We start from the raw sequence: 14,600 nt of genomic DNA, 5'->3' as shown, positions 1-14,600 counted from the left end.
CTCAATACTCAAAATAAGGTACAAGCCCCCAGAATTTACAATCCAATTATGCCAACCACCAGAATGCACAGAAGAATTAATAGTGGTTACAAAACAAAAAGGAACAACAAAAAAAGAATCCCAGTGAAAAACATAGGGCACTACAACAACATCCTGAGAAGCGTTCAGAAGCATTCAACTCACCTCCTGACCAGACTTCGCAGAGTTCTCTGAATGGAGGGATTCAATTTCCCCTTCAATCATTGCAGCTTCTAGGCACTCATGCAAATCTTTAAAGCCATTAACCTGTAGTGGATACTGGCCAAACATTTCTGTGTTTTCGAATTTTTTACCTTCATAGAAGAAATTAAACAGGTAAGGTGCTAAGAATTAATATTTACTTTTAAAACAATAATAACAACCCAACCACTAACAAAAACACACACCAAAACATCTAAGAAAACTAACACAAAGCAAAACAAAAACAATAACAACTACCAAACAAACAATTCTAGGTGACCTGGCCTAATCTACTGAACAATATTCTTATTCTCTTACTGAGTAATTGACTCATATGTATGAAAACAAGGTAATACTTTCCTCCTTAGATAATTTATTTTGTTTCTATATGCAACCGCAATAAACATAACTCAGAATGCTTTATGTGTGTAAAACTGTAGTGCTCAGTCAAAGCTCTCTTGCAAATAGCAGCTGAATAATAGAACCTGCACAGCATCAATGAAGTCAATGCAATTGCGGTTAAGATGCAGCTCTTCGTATAAGTATTTTTTTTGCAAAAACAAACCACAAAAAGAGAATATTCATTATTTCTGTCCTGAAAAGTAGATCATAATGTGGTAACACTGTACAAGCTCAAACATGAAGAGAAATACAACTGGCAAGTAATTTCAATTTATAATTTCAATTTATTTCATCCTGAAGTCAGTAACAACTCTTTTCACATCAGACAGTTTCCTTGGTGTTGTTTTTTTTTGTTGTTCTGTTTGTTAATATCTCCTCTATAGAGACGTGACTGGGAAAGACAAAAGAATCTAAAAGCAAAGGAGTGAGAATGCTGGCTAACAGCATGGAATTCAGAGAACAGTTTTTGAGTCTGACAACAAAGCATTAAAGTGTTCCAGGCCAAGGGATAATGTGGAAGACACTTTAAAGATTATAGGTTCTTCATTCAAATGCATCTCAACAATTATTCGCTCTCTGTAAATATTAAAAATGCTTTCACAGTTTCTGGCCACTGGTAAATATAAAATGCTGCATTTCCACATCTTATATGCTGGTCAGATAAAGGAAAGCTTGTTGTACAGTTCTTTGACTCCTCAGCACACTCTCTGACACTGCCCTTGAGCAAGTTTCCAGTGGTTCCTTGAGCAATACTTAAAAGATTAATTATCCAGACCAGAAACTGTGCAGACAAATAAAATTGAAAATTCATTTAAATGAAGAAGATTGCAGGAGACTAGCTCAATAAAATGTAGTCACTTGTCTTCTGTATACCTCCCGTATACCATTAGCAAATGACAAAAATGCTCTGATGGTCAGCACCTGTAATCATCTTTGGTCTGCAACTCACCTGAACTTCTACTACACTTCAGGACACACTCAGCTTTTGAAAGGTACTGCAACAGTCATTCATAATGGCTGAAGTTCACTGCATTCACTGTTAGTCTCGTCTTCTCAGAACAAACTGTTTGACACAGACTGCAGGCATATTCTCCAAGTGCATTTTTGCAGACAGCTACAAAAGCTACAACTGCATAATTCAACTATGCATTTAGACTATCACTGAAAAGACACCTGCACAAAAGTCCAAGTAAACTCCAGCACATACCTTCAAGTACACCAACAGCTAGAAATCGTCCATAAAATAACTCCACCATTGGGTTCTTTGGTTTCTCTCCATCCCTGAAAACAGAAAGCACATAAGTACAAGATCACAGAAAGCCATAAATTCTAACAAAAATGTGTAAGATATTTTAAATTTATTATAGAAATGATGACTATTTTACTTAGTTACAGTTCACTGTTTTGTACTTTCCTCTAATGGTAATAAGAACCATTCACATATTTGCAATAGTAAGTAAAGTCTGAAAATTAAGTTTCAGAAGCACTTAATTCCAGGAAAATTTGTATAAATCGAATTCAAATCAAATTAATTTGAGTGTGGTTAAATTGCATATAGACTTCTAAACAACTACTTTTTCAGACACCACAGAAACATATGCTCAAAAAGCAGTTTACAGGCAGATGTTCACTTACACAAATTATAACTATTCATCTTCTGAGAAGAAAAATATGAGCAAGATTTTGAAGAATATGAACTATGGTATTGAAAAACAGCATTCAAATGGAAAAAATAAAACTTAACATTACTGACAACACATATCTCTACTGTTTACGTATTCTGGTCTTCACTCAGTAAGATTTTTAACAAGAAAGAAGAAGGCAAAATAGAAAATTCAGAAAATCGCAGGTATCAGCATACAAGGAAAATTATATTTTAACTAATACAGCTACAGGCTTGGATCGTTTTCAGCCATACAGTTAAAAGCAGATTTCTGCTAGGCTTGTCTTTTCCTCAACTAAATGTTCAATACACAGAGCTAAAAAAAAATCTTACCTCTCTTCTTCAGCTTTGATTTGGAAGGCATCTTCTAACCAATCTAACAATTTGTGTGTAAATTCGCTAACATCTTGCTGTTGGAAAATATTAAGTGATCAGTAAACGTTCACATACAGTACAGAATACAGTGAAGTGTCATTTTGCAATATCAGCATAGCAGTATTTCCCCCCTCACCCTCCCCCCCCAACATGAATTCCAAAGTCACACAATGCCTAAGACTATGCCATGGTTTGCTCTTGAGTTTGTTGGGTTTGCTATGTGCAGCTCTTAGAGCAAATTAACATTCTCATTTTCCTCAGCCTCTACAAAGTCTTGTGATAGTTATTACTTGGACTCAGCTTTCACACCATAGCTGTTCAAAGGCATCCTATGAATCTTATTGTTCAAACCCTTTGGCATCCAACAAACGATGACTAATATTACTTTCACCAGGCACTAAATTCAGCACATTGTTGTAATGAAATACCTTAACCATATAACCTCATGCAGGAATAACAATACTTCTGAAGAAATGAAGTATTTCTGAAAAAGGCAAAATCCTACTGTTATATGACTGTATGAGAGCATACATAATTTTGAATTAAAGAAACGTTTAAATTACCTGTTGAGAATCATTTGATTTAAAAGCATCTTTAAGAATTTCAACCGCCCTAGATGGGTCGACGTATTTTCTTTTTGAACCAACCAGAAGTGCAAACAGGTACCTCAATTCACGCATGAAAGGCAAATTCCTATGTTCCTGTATTTGAAGAATTAAAAATATTTAGTAAAGCAGTAACAAAGATACAGTTAATAAAAGCATTAGTGAATGAACTAAGAATATATTTTGCCAATTGTCGGACTAATATTTAAGTTTACTTCCAGTACTACTGTGTTGCCTTTTACTTGTCAGATTTACCACAGAACAAAGGCATAGCTGAGCTTGGCAGGGATCTCTGTGTTCATCTGCTCCAACCCCTAACTCAAGCAGGGTCAACCGGAATATGGTGCCCAGGTAGCTTTTGAAAATCACCAAGGAGAAAACTTCACAACTCTTTGGGAAACCTGTGCCAGAGCTCTGACACCTACACACTGAAGATACGCTTCCCAATGTTTCAGGAACATCCTGTCCCAGTTTGTGCAAAAGACCTCTTGTTATTACAAAATAATGTCCTATTTACAAAATAATGTAGTTATCTGGAAAGAAAACTACACTTCAGAAACTGAAAGCTTTTTGAAATCACATTGAGATGTGACTGCTTAGCTTAAAATAAAGCTGAATGAACAACTGGACAGATCTGTTAATCCCAAAGCCTACTGACAACTAAAACTTATACACTCAGGGGAACAAGCCCAAATTCTCTATGCTTATTTTTATTAGGTCTGTATAATGAAGAATAAGTAAACTGAAACACAATCAATCACAACACAGATTAATCCACTGGTTTAATGTGGAGACTGACTATCATTCTTAGTCCTCAGTGGGTAGTAGACACACTTGTGAAACTAAAACCCATGTAATATCCACTTGTACTTAGAACGAAGTATCATTCAAAGAGCACAGTTGTCAGACACCCATCAAACTGGAATTACTTGATGACAAACATGCTTATCAAAGGCCAGACTTGTTTAGTTATCCCCACATCAGTACAGAATGCATAAAGCTTCTAGTACATAAAGGCTTTATTTCAGCTTGAAATACCATGGCAGTGAGGAATTAGAACATAATTATAATATTCATAATACCTAAAATCTAGTCATGTAAATCCTCAACCAATTTTCTTGCTCTTTTAGCCCACTCTGCAAAACACCAATTATAACCAATGTTCACAGGAAAGATCAAAGACTTCATCAAATGCCACCCTAACTCCACAATGAATTTTCATAATTTAAGAATAAAATTTAGTCTTCCATTTACATTTTTGAAACATTCCACAACTATAAAACAGGGAAACTAACTGCAATTTGTTCTGGAAATTTTCATAAAGTGATCTATTGAAGATGAACAGAATTTCCAGTTTTACTTACATTTACCAAGAGTCTTCTGTATTACCAATTATCTATTCATATGTGTAACATACACAATTGACCACAATACTCTATATATCACCTCTGTTATATTAAATTGCAAGTACATAGTCAAGGAACGCAACTGCATCAACCAAATTTACACTAATGATTTGGTTGACTTTCAGGCATAACTGTAGTTTTTGGTTGAGCAAAATGGCACTACTGATTTCAGAAAGAATTTATTTGGATATTTATTTGGAATAAATATAACTGAAAAGTCTAAAAAGGTTTTCTAAAACTAGTGATTTGAAAGAGCTCTCTTAATGCATTTGTCATGATCCTTGACCAGAATATGCGCAATGATTCTCACTAAACAAAGCCTAAAATATTCAAGTGGATTTAGCTGGGTCACAAAAGTTGTATGTTACATAAGGAGTTGTGTATTAGAGCAAAAAGAACAGATTGAGGAAACAACACAGCACAATGGTCTCAATTTTAAAGTACACTCTGCTTGCAACAAGAAAAAAGTTGAATTCAATTTTAAATTCAAAGTTATATGGAAAATTATTATCTAAGATGTTCTCTAATTAATCACCTATCTTGCCTGCGTAAGCAACTCCTAATGCACTGATGTTGGGACAATTTATGATTAAGAAATACTACTAAAACAATCTACATATTTAAAACATAACAAGCATTCATTACTGTCAAGCACTATGCCAGCACGCTGGCATACCAGTAATGTTGAAACAGTGGATGATGTCCTAACCTGTAGCACGTTAACCCTTTTCCTGCAATAACTGAATGTTTCTTAAGGATTCACTCAACACCAAGCATGTACTTGGCCTTCCTGATTACACCAAAAAAATACCTCATGCTTTCATATGGACAGACAACTAGGAGAGCACATAGGATGCAGTAACTACAGAGAATCATATTTTGTTCTACAGGAAGAAGCTGAGTAACACACTAATGAAGAAAAATTAATTTCAAAATGGAAGAAAAGTTGATTTGAGATTTGAAGTGCTTGTTGAAGTTTAAAAGTCAAGACAAGCAAAGTTCAATCAGCCGAAGTGTGTGGGGGTTCTGTTGTTTCTGTGATGTTGGTGGTAGTTTTATTTGTTATGTCACAATTTTTACCAATGATTGCCAGATAGAAAATTTTGCATGCCAAATTATTCACTGTATCTGAATTCAACATACTGACAAGAGATGACAGAAACACTTCACTGTGCACTGAAGAGCAGCCACGTGCTTTAATTCTGTACCACAACACTGTCCCAATCCTAGCATTAAACTCCACTTTCTGACAAGAATTAAAACAAGCTGTAAAGCAAGGACTTGAAAATCTGAGGTTATTAAAACTTGTTCTGTGGTCAAGGAATATCAGTCACAACCAGGATTTAACACTAGATGGGGGGGGAAAAAACAAACAACACACCACACATACACACACAAAACAAGAACGTATCTCCACCACCTACAAAAACAAAACAAAACAAAACAAAAAGAAAAACATCAGAGTGGATTAAAATATTTGTTAAAACGAGTAAGCAGACAGATGTAAATCCCAGGGCATTTTTATTCTTGTTATTTCTCTTCTCAAAATATTTTAATGTTAATGCAATCCTTTTTCAGCTTCAGGTCTGAGATACAAGTATATGGATTAATTACAATTCCACTCTGGAATCTAAGTTAAGTTTAAACATAGGAGAGGATATGAACTACCGCCAGAGATTCTTACTAGCAGGCTTGCAAGCAAGCAAGTTTCCTACATGAATCCTATGATTTGCTGTCTCTTCATTTCATACAACCTTAATATTGTTTGTCATGATAAGAATTTCTAAGAAAAAGCACTTTAGAATTGCTAAATGCATATGGCTGTAGTGGCAATGCTTGAGTAACATATTTCTCAAAGACAACAGCTTGTCGTTATCATCTCTTACACATGAACTGCCTTGCAGGAGCAAAGCATGATTTTATCCCGTCCTTCTTACTAGAATATACCAGTCTGCCATCCCCTTGTAATATGCTCCTAGATCTATCGATGCTGTATTTTCACAAAATCTCGTGATTTAATGCAAACAGTTTTTCCTAAAGAAAACAAGTGACAACTTGCTCTTTAAGCAGAGGGGGGAAGGGGTGGGAAGGGAGGATTATACAGCTCTGACTGAACATGCAGCTTCCCTTTTATGGTGCATACCTAAAGGTTTAGAAAATGGACACTATCTCTATTTGTTTTCTTTTGCTTTTCAAATTGCAGCTCTTAGCGAACATTCCAGTCAATCTTCCAATGCCAAACAACTTTAAGGCAGGCTGTCAACATGCTCTCTTTGTAAAATCTTAAAGAAATGGACCAAAGACAATAGTCTTATTTCTGGGTATGCAAAAAATTCACTGCTCTGCATTGCTGAAATTACGATACTAGATGTTTTTATATAACATACAGCAACTTCCTCTTCCCATTTCTTCCTTATAAAAGAATGGGTAACACAGAATTCATTGTGTTCCCATGCATCTTTCATCAGAGGATATCCTCTAAAGGAAAATAACTTGGTCTATTTTGTCCATCAGTTCATGCCCATTCCTCCACAGTAGTCAAAGATTACAAGAAATCTGAGCCAACTCCTCTACTCCCCATCCCATATGAATACCACAATGAACACTGAAGAACTTACGTTTACTATCACCTTGCTAAAGGGCTAGAAGAGGTCAACTAATAATCAACAGCTTATTCTCTGATTTTGAGTTGCAAATAATTAACACACACATTCCATACCAACAGTAACAACATTACAGGTAAAACTACACTAATCAAAACTAAGCAGAGTAACCCTTTTGGGTTTTGGCTGCCCATACCTGCAGTGTGAGGATCAGAATACAACATATTAGTTCATACAAACTACTTTCACATTAAAACTGCATACTCACTAGCATCAGTTCTACCACAGCTGCACCAGAGAAGCCCATTCAACCAAACTAGTCTAGACAGCATACTATACTTAGCATAGTACCTTAAGCAAATTCTATAGGCCAGGAAGTTAAGAAAGTACTACTCTATTGCATAGACAACATGTTTTAGTTAAGAGCTGTAATAGAACGCTCAGAGCAATGTTTATTGGCATCTATAAAACGTGCTAATTTGTGCTAAAGAGCAGTACAAAATTCAATTACAATAGAGAAATATCCACATCAACCACTAGGGAAAGTCAGCTTCTAATTTACCTTTTGGTTTCGGGGCAAGTCTTGAGCATTCGCAGGAGGATTGAAATTCAAAACTAGCCTTCGAAACTCCAGTAGGTTAAATAATGACTGAAAAGGAAAAGAAAAAAGTGATCAAGCACTACTGAAAACAATAAAAAAATTCTTCAATTGTGACAATAAAATAAATGCTTAGCATATACAACTAAAGTTTCATTTCAGAAGCTGCATTATTTCACTCAACCTGGTGAAACATATTTTCAACATTACACAATTATTAAAAAAAAGAACAAAAACAAAACCACAACTCCCCAGTAAAATTTAAAAAGATCTTAACAACCATGTGAATGGGACAAGAACAACATAGGATAGATAGAATAAATTACTTTTCTACAGCAAGTATTTTATTAATAACATAGCCATTAATTTTCCAGTCAAAATGAATGCTTGTTTGGCCATGGGAAATTAGTTTTGTAGCTTCTCTATAATCTACTTCCTCAGTTGAGAGTGGCTATATCTTTGTAACCTAAATACACCTGCAATTATTTATAATTTTTGCATTCTGTCAATTCTTCCCATTACTGAAGGATATGAATAATGCACATTAGAGTAAGGAAACTGGGCTACTCAACTTGGCAAAGAACTGCTGTTATTTTATGAACAACAGGACATGAAAACAGGTTTCTACTGGCACACCTACAAAGAACATAATACTGCAGAACAGAGCCTGAACCAAGACAGTAAAAGAACAAGACTTTTGATCACAAGAATAAAAGTTCAAAGCAGTGGCTGAGAATTAACATCCTCAGCACTTAAGTAACTGCATCCTTGCTTTTCAGTACAGAAAGAAAATTCTTCAGTTAAAGCTGAAGTTCTGGAGATTCTTAAAAGTAATTTAGGCTTAATAATATCACTTTATTACAACAGACCAGCATTTTGATGAAGAAAGGGTCACAAAAAGGATCTAATTTAACTATGTATGCTCAGAGAAATGGAGGAAAGACCCTCTTATTCATTCGACTTTATTCATCACTTTTGCTTGTACAATCTACAACATTGTTTTTTTTTTTTTCCTCTGTTCACATATTGGCTATTTATGCTGGAAAGGCAGAGCTTGACAACCTGGCAGTTGAGTTTGATCATGCAACTTGTCCTACAAAAGATATGTCACAGACCACAACGGTTTTCACAGGATTTCAACTCCATAATGCACAGAAAGTGAAACCGATGCTATGAAGATCCACTGGGTCTATTCTAAGAATTTTAAAAAATTTTGAACAAGGTAAACATGAATTTATGAGAAGCTGCAGCATTCCCAACTCTCCTCATAAAAGTACCTTCTCTGAACTTGATATTTTCCCATACACCAGAGTATAGAGCATCTCCAAAGTCAGAAGTCTTTCAATGTTATCCTTCCTGATGTCTTTACAGTTAAAAACAAACAAACAAACAAACACTCCTGCTAAAACATCAGCAAGAAAATACCTTTCACATCTTGCTAAACCAATACAATCAAGTAGGCGAGTTTTTATTTTTTTCCTTTCTGTTTTGACATTCAGAATACAGGTTCCCCTTTTATCCTTCCTCATAGAGAGGGAAGATTAAAACAGAGTTCTTTATTTACTTACTCAAAGCACAGAAAATGTTAATATTTAATTCAAGTGACATTCCAGAGGTTCATATTAATTAAAGTTATGTCTTATGATGTAACAGCATTCCACTTGTGGGCTCTTCATCAAGTAAAACATAGCAATGTCTTACGTACAAAACAAAACAGCTGTTGAAATGTAATGTCCAAAGACTGACCTCTCTCCACGACTAACCCAAGTGCTATCAAAGTGCACAGTACAGAAAATTGTACCAAAGTTTATCATTTTTGCCTGGCATTTGACCCACATTTCTTTCGTATGTATATCTCTAAACCAGAATTCTCAACTGGGAACATGTAGCTCTAGTAAACTGAACTAACCTTTTTCTGCAAACGGTTGAGGATAATTAAGGACCGATACATCCTTTTTTTTTAGCTTTATTCCATTCAAAATTATTTTGCGGGTTTCTTAAAGGTATTGAGTTACTAAACTTTTCTTAAGAAACAAAAGTTAGTTTTACATCTTATACTGTGCATGTTTGTTCCGAGATGCAGCAAAACACTCATACAGTATTTCACTGCCCACAATGCTCCTGCTAACAGCACAGTCTCACATCTTAGCTCTTCTATGCCAAACTATATCAACTTCAGGAAATTTCTCTGTATTTAGTAGAAGAACATTTCCAAGCATACAATATCGGCATGCCCGAGACCAACCAGTTTTTGCACAGTTAAGTACTTCAAAAAAGAACCTCACAGGACATAAAAAGAGCCCACCTAAATCCTCCTTGCAGCAGTGTTACAGAATCACAGAATAACTTAGGTTGGAGAAAATCTTTTAGAATAAAGCCATTTCCCTGGTCCTATCACTATCAGATCATGAAAAGAGTCAGTTCCTCTTTCACTTATAATGTCCCTTCAAGTAGTGGAAGGCCACAATGAGTTCACCCCAGAGCGTTCTCTCCTCCTTGTTAAGAGAGATACTCCAGCCCTCTGATCATCTTTGTGGCCCTCTTCTGGATCTACCCTACAAGCTCCTCATCTTTCTTGTGCTGGAGGCTTTACACCTGAAGGAATCTCGGTACAAGAAAACAAGCCTGATCTAAAAGGTGGATATTTCACATCTACTGGCCTTGATGGAAAATAAGACCATTTACTAAAGTATGTAAAAGTAACACATGCAATAAAAATTCCTCTAAATGTTGATGCTTTTTTTTTTTTTTCCCCCCTCCAGTCTATTTAAACTTTCAGGATCTCTCAACTATTTTACTCTCCTGAAGAACAACAAAGTTCAAGGATTCTATCAAGACTGATTTCTAACACTCACACAAGTTAAAAACTAATAATAAGTCTTACACTTAACTACATTAGCTTACAATAAAATTAACATCGTACACTGAAAATTAAGCTCTTTGTTGCACTTAATTATTTCTAATTGTACAGTAGAACTATAGAGATATTAGGATTGAAAGGCACCCATGGAAGTCATCCTGTGCAACGTCCTACTCAAAGCAGCATGTCATGGTTTCATCCAGAACTGAGCCAATCATACACCATTTGGTTGTTGCTGAGTGATGGGTGCATGCCTGGGGCTGAACCAGGACACGCACTGGGGCAGGGCCACTACTATAATAGCATGAGGCAAAGGGTGGGGCCAGGACAGTGCCTGAAGGACAGCAGGGGTCACTCCATATGATGTGGCACCACACTGAAAGCCATAGCAATGAGGGGAGCTGGCTGGGAGTAGCACTGCTTGGGGGTTGAGAGTATCTGTTGGGAGGGTGAGACCTTGTGCTGCTGCAGGGCATTGTGTTGGCACTGGCTGTCAGTCAGCAGGTCATAATTGCAGTGAGACGCATATATTGTTGTTGCCTTTTTTTGTTTCTGCTTTCCTCTTCAGTCTTAATAAATAAGTTTTTATCCCATGAGTCTGTTCTGTTTCCACTTCTCTCCCCCATCTCACTTTGTGGGAGAAAGTGGTCATGTGGCGATGCTGAGTTGCTGCTGGGTTTCACCACAACACAGACCAGCCATGATATCAAAGCAGACCGCTCAGTACCTAGTCCATGCAGATTCTGACATCCTTCAAAATTCAACAGAGCCTACACAGTTTCTCTGGACAGCCTCCTCCACTGACTGACTCTCCTCATGGAGAAAAGTGCTCCAAAAAACAAGGCACAACTGTTCTTTTAGATCCACCACCTGTGCTTTTGTTCATATGGTCCATGATGCAGCTGGCCTTCCCTGCTGCCAGAGCAGGCTCTCACTCAGCTTGCTGATGGCCTGGAACCACCAGGGCTTTCCAGCAGAGATGCTCTCCAACTAGTACAGCCACAGAGACTTCCTCTTTCTTAGGAAAATGCATTTGCCCTCAATAATTCATAATGCTCCTTTCAGACCATTCCCGCAGACTGCAGAACTCCCTCTGAACAGCAGCTCTGCCCTCAAGAACATAAACTGGGCCTCCCAATTCATCTCCTTCTGGCAACTTCACTGAGCTAAAGCTGACCATCCTAGTGACTTGCATTGGCCAAGTAACCTCTGACTCAGTCCTCATCTACTGTTCAAAAGTTGTTCTCCCACAGCTAGGCACATGAATACAGAAGACAGTAGTACGCATTAAAATTACCATGAAAATTGAGATTTTTAGACTACTGCCTCGTACTGTGTCAGTTTTGGGAAACAAAAGAATAACAGAAGTGCAAATGAACAAGGAAAAACAACTCTATGTCAGTTCAAGGAGTTCAAGCTAATGGTGCTGAATGGCAACAGAACATTTATGGTTGTCTTGGTAGTGATGTGGACATACGAGAGCTGTTCCAGAAGGAACATCTCCTATTTTATTACATTGGTCCATGACGTCAGAGGCAAATGGTGGTGGTACGGCAGTAGAGGCTGAACCTTCCCACCAGTATTCCATCACATTTTGTTGAATGCAACAGATGGCAGCAGAGGGGCAGTCTGACAGAACGGTGTCTCATGTAGAAGTGTGGATGAAACAAAGGTGTGTCAGTGAATTCCTCCATTCAGACAAAACTGCTCCCCACTGACATTCACTGACACTTGCCAGATGTTTATTGGAGACCAAACAGCAGATGTGAGTGCACTGAGGTTGGTGTATTCCAGCAGTGGCAACAGCACCATGAAAGACAAGCCACGTTCCAGACAGCCATGTACAGCTGCCACACCACAAAATGAAGAAACAGCTTGATCAGTTCATCCACGCAAATCTCTTATAGGCAGTGATTATGTTGAAAGAGTGTTTTGTAGCTGAGAATTTACTCTATCAACTAGCGTTACTGTGTTATTTGTATCCCATATTGTAGATCCCATGAAAATATATAGGAGGCATTGCTTTCAGAGCAACATAAGTATTTTCTGTCATGTCAATGTGAATTTGGTAGTTGCAGCTTCAAGAATATATTAGAAACATTCGCTTTTCTGAGTAACATATAACCTACTTACATGGAGTCCAATGATTTCAGAATATAAGCCTCCTTGATTTCACTTAAAACATCCTGCCCATCCCCTTTTCCCCTCTTAATGTCTAGGATTATCAAAAGGACCCTGGCAGAATTTAGGTTGGCAAAATAACAGATTAATTCTTAACAAGAACTGTGATGCTATATTAATACTGCAAGAATATAAATTACCAAATTAAATCCATAAAAGCGTAGTATGCAACAGAGATCATTAACAGCTGCTAAGAGTCCCAGAATAGTAAAGGTACTGCCATCAAACATACTTGGAGAGCAGGAAAACAGTAATTCTGCATCCCAGTAAAAGAAAACATGCCAAGTTGTTGCATGTGGCTTAAGGCAGGCACTTTCTAACGGATTCTTCTAAGATCTGTTAGCATGGGGCACTAAAACCAGCTATTTCTGGGACATGTACACATTGTTTTCCTTGATTAGAAACATTTTATTTGTTTCTACCACAAAGGGCAAAGAAGCTAAAATTTCTGAGCAAGAGATGATGATTTCTAAATCATCTAAAGTTCACATAGTTCAACTAATACATATAATACAATGAGCATAGTTATCTTCTTATTCATTACAGAGATTAAGGTCAGAAGGAAGAACCTTCAGATGATTCTGTGAAGCTCACACTGAAGAGATTCAGACTGCTAATTCTAAACCAGTCTGCAGGATGCCAAAAACATCTTCCTTTCACAGAAAATCACTGATGACATTGAAGTAGAATGACCACACTTGACCAATGCCATAATAGCTGCAGGAAATCAAAACTCTTCCTAAGGTGATACACTAGTAAAAGAAAATATCTTGGTTACTAAAAAAGCTTAGCCAACAAAATAGGACATGCACAGGCAGAGAGCTGGGACAGCACAGACTTTTGTAAAATATGGTCATCATTGAGGTTTCTCTTACAACAGTCTCAAGAAGAGCTGTGTAATTTCCATTTTTGTGGCATGCTATTTCGTAGGCGCCCTTTCATGAAAGAGGACTGGATTTAAAATGAACATGAATGTCACCACTAGTGTATGTGTGAGTAGCAATACTAACGTGTCTGCAGCAAATATTAGCAAGGAATTTGTCCAAAGAAGTGTTAAGGCTTAAGATTTAAGAGGAAAAAAATATAAACTTGAATTTTGGCAAAGAAAATTAAGGACTTAATTTGGCTACAAGCCACACATTAAAAAATGTCTTATTAGTGCAGCTTAAAAAACAAGTCTTAGGAAGAAGGAAAGAATGTGCATTCATACAGAGTTGCTTCAGGTACTGGCTTTTAGCTAAACAAGATTTTGCGTAAGACAAAAGCTTACATACACATTAACACACTAAAATACTAATTCACTAAGATAGCATTTAGTCATTTTGGCTTTTTGTGCATTTCTGATTTTATATTTACTCAGATTTTAAAGCCACAAAGAAGAGACCATATATACCTTCATTCTGTACAGCAAGAGTAAAGCAATCTTCAAGAATGACTACTGTATTGGTCTAAAAGCAAAGAGCAGAAATAGAGTTCTGCCTGTGTCACTAAGTACATTATTCTGAATAGTTTGCCTTGGCCAACATGACAAATTCAACTTACATTCTTGCTTCCTTTATAAGCAATTTTTGGTGTTTTACTGTACGCAGAGCTAGTATTAGTGAGGTCAACCGAGCATTACTAGGGTAAACTTTCTCATCCATGCTGATAACCTACATCAAAGAAAATGCAGAACAATATGGAGCATA

At 36.8% G+C, this 14,600-nt stretch overlaps 1 protein-coding gene across 2 annotated transcripts in view; it reads right to left on the bottom strand.

Moving 5' to 3' along the window:
- The window catches only part of USP25 (ubiquitin specific peptidase 25), a 90,601-nt gene that overhangs the window by 32,998 nt on the left and 43,003 nt on the right, over nt 1-14,600 (bottom strand). For both annotated transcript variants that reach the window (XM_072333221.1, XM_072333229.1), the window contains exons 6-10: nt 7,836-7,922; nt 3,223-3,360; nt 2,618-2,694; nt 1,829-1,902; nt 184-332 (exon numbers count right to left, since the gene is read on the bottom strand). In XM_072333221.1, the coding sequence (XP_072189322.1) occupies nt 184-332; nt 1,829-1,902; nt 2,618-2,694; nt 3,223-3,360; nt 7,836-7,922 (525 nt within the window). The remainder of the gene's footprint in view (nt 1-183; nt 333-1,828; nt 1,903-2,617; nt 2,695-3,222; nt 3,361-7,835; nt 7,923-14,600) is intronic.

This window comes from Excalfactoria chinensis, chromosome 1 (genome assembly GCF_039878825.1).
Source record: "Excalfactoria chinensis isolate bCotChi1 chromosome 1, bCotChi1.hap2, whole genome shotgun sequence".
Taxonomy (NCBI): Eukaryota; Metazoa; Chordata; class Aves; order Galliformes; family Phasianidae; genus Excalfactoria; species Excalfactoria chinensis.
The sequence above is the reverse complement of the archived record's forward strand: the minus strand, read 5'-3'. Positions and strand labels throughout refer to the sequence as shown.